General features: G+C 35.7%; 1 protein-coding gene across 1 annotated transcript; it reads left to right on the top strand.

The window, feature by feature from the left end:
• The first annotated feature begins 3,951 nt into the window (after positions 1 to 3,951).
• Positions 3,952 to 4,746, top strand: LOC128861900 (piggyBac transposable element-derived protein 2-like). Its single transcript, XM_054100277.1, has 3 exons — positions 3,952 to 4,298; positions 4,367 to 4,422; positions 4,481 to 4,746. Exons 1-3 carry the CDS (start codon positions 3,952 to 3,954, stop codon positions 4,744 to 4,746), a joined length of 669 nt encoding a protein of 222 aa, XP_053956252.1.
• Positions 4,747 to 5,942: the final 1,196 nt, after the last annotated feature.

The raw sequence follows: 5,942 nt of genomic DNA, 5'->3' as shown, positions 1-5,942 counted from the left end.
AATAAATCGATTGTTAAGCGCACTGAACAGCAAATTCCGCCGTTTCGTTAAAACCATGTCGTCGATGATCAGCTGATTAATTTTTTGAAATAAAAATTCAGTCAGTATGGCGGCTCGCCATTCACCGTAAGGACAGCGTGTTTCTCATTTTGAAGGAATTAAGGACCGGTGATGTCGTCAGTGCTCTATAAACTTGGCGGGGCAGATTTATTTATTTCCAAGTAAATTTCCCCAAATTGGAAACGTTGTTCTGAGGTTAAATAATTCATGATGGCTTACCAAACTTTGCTAAACAGAAATGTCAACACAATTAAACGCAACATTACACTTTTTTGGGTCCCCGGCCACCCTGGAGTGGCGGAAAATGAAAGAGCGGATGAGTGGTAGAGGGCATTAGCCTTCATTTAAACGAAAGTACACTGCGATTGACTAGGGCATAATCGCAGAAAACAATAGAAGATGGTCTCTGACTACTAACCGTAGGGTCTCCAAAGCACCAAAAGGCCAAAACTGAATCTTAAGAGGGCAAAACGTTTGCTTGGATTCAACTCACAGCTGTTATAACGGGTCACTGCAATGTTTGCACCGTAGCCAGTAGAATAAATTCTGCAGGTGTTCTGGAGATGAAGAAGAAATGTGGTTGTAGCACAACCCCTCCTCTGTGAATGCCTTTCACCTCAAAGAAGCCGTGCCAAATATCTTGGCGATTATTTCTTTGAAGGCCTGGGAAATTTGCAAATTTTCAAATTTCACACGGAGTTTTAAAATTTAGTTACTTTCTTACACAAATGCGAGTGGTTTAAACAAATTAGTTAGGGGTACAAATCAAATGTAGATACCACAATGGGCCTTAGGGCCACTGAGAGTCTTGTCTTCGACAAGCAACCTGGCCTACTCAGACTTAACCTTATCAATCCCAGCTGTGTAATCATAGTTATCGATATCGATATTTCTCAGCAGTTAAAAAGAACATACGATGTATTATTGGCTCAGTTAGAATGTATCCATTACACACCATTTCCCATAGAATTTCCCATCAAAACGAAAACTTCAAATGTTAGATTTTAATTAGAACTAATAGAAGAGCTGTCACGTCACGAAGGGGATGTCAGGTAGCTACTCAATTCAACTATTGTTGTTAGTTACGTATGAAAAAACAAACTTCCAAAGCAAACGCCATCAATGACGTTGTCAACGTCAAGTCTATGGTAACTCAGTGGCAGTCAATGATGTCAATAGCTGTCGCGCTCACACTCCCACCGTCATCGTCATTGGTGTTAACTGAAGTGTCAACTGTCACTTAGAATTTGGCAAGCAATGTTTGCCTGACAAGCGATTGAAGTGTGCAAAAAAAAAGGATATCTCCCCTTACGACGGACTCACCGCGACAACTCAGTGTGAGTATGTTTGATAAAGGGTGATTTGTGTGTAATTGAAGGCGGATCGTTTTAATTTGCTGCAACCTAGACGCAGACACACACACTCATACACATACTTTTTCTTGTAGGTTTACTATTTGCTTGAATATTCCAAAAAGCCTGTGCCACCCCGCTTTTGTTGCTCAGAGGCATAGACATTTGAGCTGTGACTAGACGCATCGAATTTCATGTTGAGCAGATGATTTTGCATAAAAAATTGCTTTGATACCTTTTGATGGGCTAAATTTAAATTTTGTTTGTTTTTATACCATTTGCAACGGGTTATTGTAGTTTGAGCCATAGCTGAAGACCATCTAGGTGCATCATGATGTAAGTAGTTGCAAGTGAATGTGCTATAAATTTTGCACAATAGCAACATGAGCAGAGCTAAATTTTGCAAGTGGAGTCAGCTTTACTTTTTTCGCGTGCATATTTGGATACTAGCAAGTACCCAGCATGCAATAAGTAAGAAAGAGCAGTGAGGACCAATAACAAATTCGCAGTTACAGGAATCAGAGAGCATGCAATTTGTACCACTGTTTTGCCGGTTTACTCAGACTTAAGCTGCAATTAGTAGTGCCGTAGCCATATCGCCATAGCCATAACCGTAATCAGGCCGGCAACATTGCATCATTTGCCGATTAGTCATACCGTAACCATAAACAGTTGATATTAATGTAAAATTTATTAAAACATTTGCATAAAACACACGGATAATTTTTCACAAACTCAATTAATTTTTGGTCGTTCATTTCTAATACAGAAATTGTTATCGCAAATATCAAAACAATGTAAGGTGTTTCACAGCTGCTTTCTGTGACGGGGAAAATTGAAAAGTCAATGGATATATACGGATACGGTTATGGCTACGGGGTTATGGTAAGGCACCTATAATCGTTTACAGTGATGCCCATATGTTTGATCAGAACAGCTGAATGCTATGGTTACGGTTATGGCTGAGGTACGACATCACTAATCGCAGCTTTATGTCGCTGCTGTAAACTGGTTTTTTTTTAATGCTCTGTTTCTGTTCAAAATTTTCATAGTAATAGAAAACAATTGATAAATTTGGTTTATGCGGAGTGATAGTAAATATTTTCAAAGTTTTAATCCAAAGCAAAAAGTGCTATAATCAGTTGAGTAATTTTGAATCTGTTGTAGCTTGAAAATTAATTTTGTGTTTTTTAAAAAAGTTGTGTGCCATCTAAAACCTTCCAAGGGAGAATATTAAGGGGAGAGTCTGGTTTATAAGGTCAAAAAACTCAATTTTTTTTTTTCGTTTTAAGCGATTCCTAATATATTTCAAAATATTCACACAAAGTTACAGAGCCTAATTCTCAATATTTCCGTAGATACAAAGCCAAAGGTAGGCGAGCGTTAGGTAGTTACGCTGTGACCGGACAGCTATAGTACAAACTTTATCTTCTTTTCTCGACTTTTCATTTTTAGGATTTCTTTGAATTGGCGTACATGAATGAAAAAAAACTAATGAACCTTTTGAAATGAATCATAGCTTGTTCCCTTCAGTATTAAATTCTCTTCTATTTGAACAACAAAATAGATAAAAAAAAATTTTTCAAGATTTTTATATCAAGTTGAAGTGAATTTTTTTTTATAGAAAGGCATTTTTTTCTTTAAAACCTCAAAAAAGTTGAAATTTTGGAATTTCTCTCAGTTTTTTTAGTTCATCTAGAATAAAAATTCATGATAATTAGAAATCCATTTGAATTTTTTGCTTTAGATAATAATTACGAGCTGTATCTTGTACGCCAGTTGGAAACTCCAGCGTTGCAGCGCTCTACTAATTTCTATGTTAAACATTTTTTTCAAGTTATTTTAACCAGCACAAAAATTTGTTATACTTTTTAAATGTTCATTAAAATATAGAAAAAGTTTTGCAGTGCTAAATTAATTTTTTCCTTAACCCATTTTCTACCGCCGTTGCGTTTTCGCAACAGCAACTTTGAACCTTTGTGGCTACAGTAAAAAAAAGATATCTCTAAAATGTTATATTTTATATTGTAATTTGGACTTTTGACTTTATAATTATGCTCTAAGATTTTTTGTGTGCGGATTTGTTCCAAATCAGGAAAAGTGTAGAAAAAAGTGTGCAAAATAATGACTTTTTCATAAAATTGTTTGAGAACTAAAAATAGTTTTTTTTTTACGTTTTCTACTAGTTTCTTAAAAATAAAATATGAAATATTAACATTATCATACCAGCTGCTAATGCAGCTGAAGTTTTCTTGCAAAAATAAACTCTTAAAAACAGGTGTTGCGAAAACGCAACGCTGGTTGAAACGACTCATAAGACTTCAACGTTTTGATTACATTATTTTTGGCGGGAAAATTGATGTTTATGTCATTTTCATATGGCAATTTGTACCATAAGTGCTATTATTTTTATTTGTGCAAGTAAAAATACATTTAGAAGTATTTCGCTGAAAGGTTTTATCGTTTTGGTAAGACTAATGTGCTCTTGATATTTTTTGTCAAAATTTTGTACCCTTACTTAATTCTTTATTGAAGAGTAATGGATCGTCGACGTTTTTTAACCATTGAAGAAATAGAATCCTACATAAATACTTCGAGCAGTGAGGATGAAGGCGAAGTAGTTTCAGCTAAACGAATGAAAATTGTTAAGCCTATTTCGAAAAAAATAACTTCTGTCGTATATATTCCACCAGCAGATGTTGGCGCTGTAAGTGACGAAGAACTTATTGACGATAATGAAATGATAACAGAGGTATCAGCTATGACGGATGTTTGTAGAGAGTTGGAGGTCGAACATGAATCAGATGTGGAAGATTTTGCGTCGCCGCCGTCATGCTTAGTTGGAATACTTGATGATGGACCATCCTGTTCTGCAAAAACAACTAGGTATACAGCAGAAAAAGATTTCGGTACACCAAACTGGAAAAAACCAAATGAATTGATTTTAAATTTAGACCCCCTGACGAATCAGGTGAGGAATCTTTAAAAAGCAATATTGTTGGTTCTATGAGTGAGTCTGAATATTTTATTCCTATGATAATTTTTGGCTCATAAAATTTTTCTTTCAGGTGGCAAAACACCATTTGAATTGTTTCTGCAGTTCTTCGACGAAGAAATAATGGAAATGCTGGTCGTGAATACAAATATATATGCTCACCAAAATTATATCATAGTGGATATTAGCAAGCAACAGATAAATCGTTTCATCGGAATTTTGATACTAAATGGTTATCATAAAGTACCTCACGTTGAACATTATTGGAGTACACAGCAAACACTTGGTATACCTATAGTAAAGCAAGCTTTATCACGTAATAACTTCCAGTTGATCTAAAGAATATTTCATCTAATGGACAATTATGGCATTGATGCCACAGGCATGATAATGCCGTAGCTAACTATCGCGTTGGTATTCGTGGAAAAAAATGGTGGTGGCGATTAATTCAGTCAATAGTACCACTGTTAACGCAAGGAAAATTCATTGCCTGATTTGTAAGGCAGAAGGAACTCGCCATATGTCTCAAATTTCTTTTAAAACTGAAATTGCAGAATCTTGACTTTTATATTGAGAAGAAGTTTCTGATGAAATAAGTGATTCATCAGACATCGAAGAAGCAGAGAGACCAGTCCATTTACCTCGCATAAATGTGCGTGATCATGTCGTATGGAAACCTCCAGGCAACAAACGTAAAAGGTGTGCTATGTGTCACTCACAAACAGTTTATGAACGTAAAAAATGTAATTTGAGATTACATCCAAAATGTTTTGATGAATACCATACAGATTTAGGAAATAAGAAAAAATAATGTTTTTTTTAAATATTGCAAAACTATTACATTGTAAACTTAACAAAATACAACTATATTAATAAAGAGAATTCAAAAAAATACCCAACTACAACTCTGCGTATGTTATATTATTTCTATGAATAAGATCACAGCGTTTCAACCAGCGTTGCGTTTTCGCAACAGTCTGTCCTGGTGCATCCGGAAGACCTATCGGTCTGAAAATTTGTAAAGATGATCAGGAGTCCTTTAATACCAACCATACAAAATTTCACGCAATTATCTACACGGAATCTATTACCGGTAGAAGATGGGTTAAAAAAATCGCAAAGAGACGCAATTTTTAGATTTCATAAACCAGGCTCCCCCCTTAACCAAATGTAAAAACCACTGTACAAATCGGAGCATTTTCCTAATAGTTATTTGTTTACATAAAAAAATAAAAATAAATAATTAGCGCGAACACTTCTTCTAGGTGTTTGACCGAGCTCCTTGTCCTACTTGTAGCGAGTGTCTTGATGTTACTCCGCAAATGGAGGAAGCTGCCGAGAAGCGACAAATATTAGAAAACCACTTTTTCCATCAGTTTGCTGTTTCACGTACGGAGTTTCGTACCCACGCACTTCCGAATGGTGGTCACGCACCAACGCATCCGGCTACAGCGGCCGAGTATGTTAGCCGAAGTGTTAACCGAGTACGCTAGCTTACATACCTACTCATACTGTGGCACTTAATTTTATTATAT

Source organism: Anastrepha ludens, chromosome 4, assembly GCF_028408465.1.
Source record: "Anastrepha ludens isolate Willacy chromosome 4, idAnaLude1.1, whole genome shotgun sequence".
NCBI classification, from domain to species: Eukaryota; Metazoa; Arthropoda; class Insecta; order Diptera; family Tephritidae; genus Anastrepha; species Anastrepha ludens.
The sequence above is the reverse complement of the archived record's forward strand: the minus strand, read 5'-3'. Positions and strand labels throughout refer to the sequence as shown.

Excerpts from the sequence above, each read along its gene's own strand:
- LOC128861900 (XM_054100277.1), top strand. The coding sequence starts at position 3,952 with ATGGATCGTCGACGTTTTTTAACCATTGAAGAAATAGAATCCTACATA. Across the intron at positions 4,299-4,366 it reads TGTTCTGCAAAAACAACTAG|ACCCCCTGACGAATCAGGTG; the intron begins GTATACAGCAGA and ends TTTTAAATTTAG. Across the intron at positions 4,423-4,480 it reads CAATATTGTTGGTTCTATGA|GTGGCAAAACACCATTTGAA; the intron begins GTGAGTCTGAAT and ends TTTTTCTTTCAG.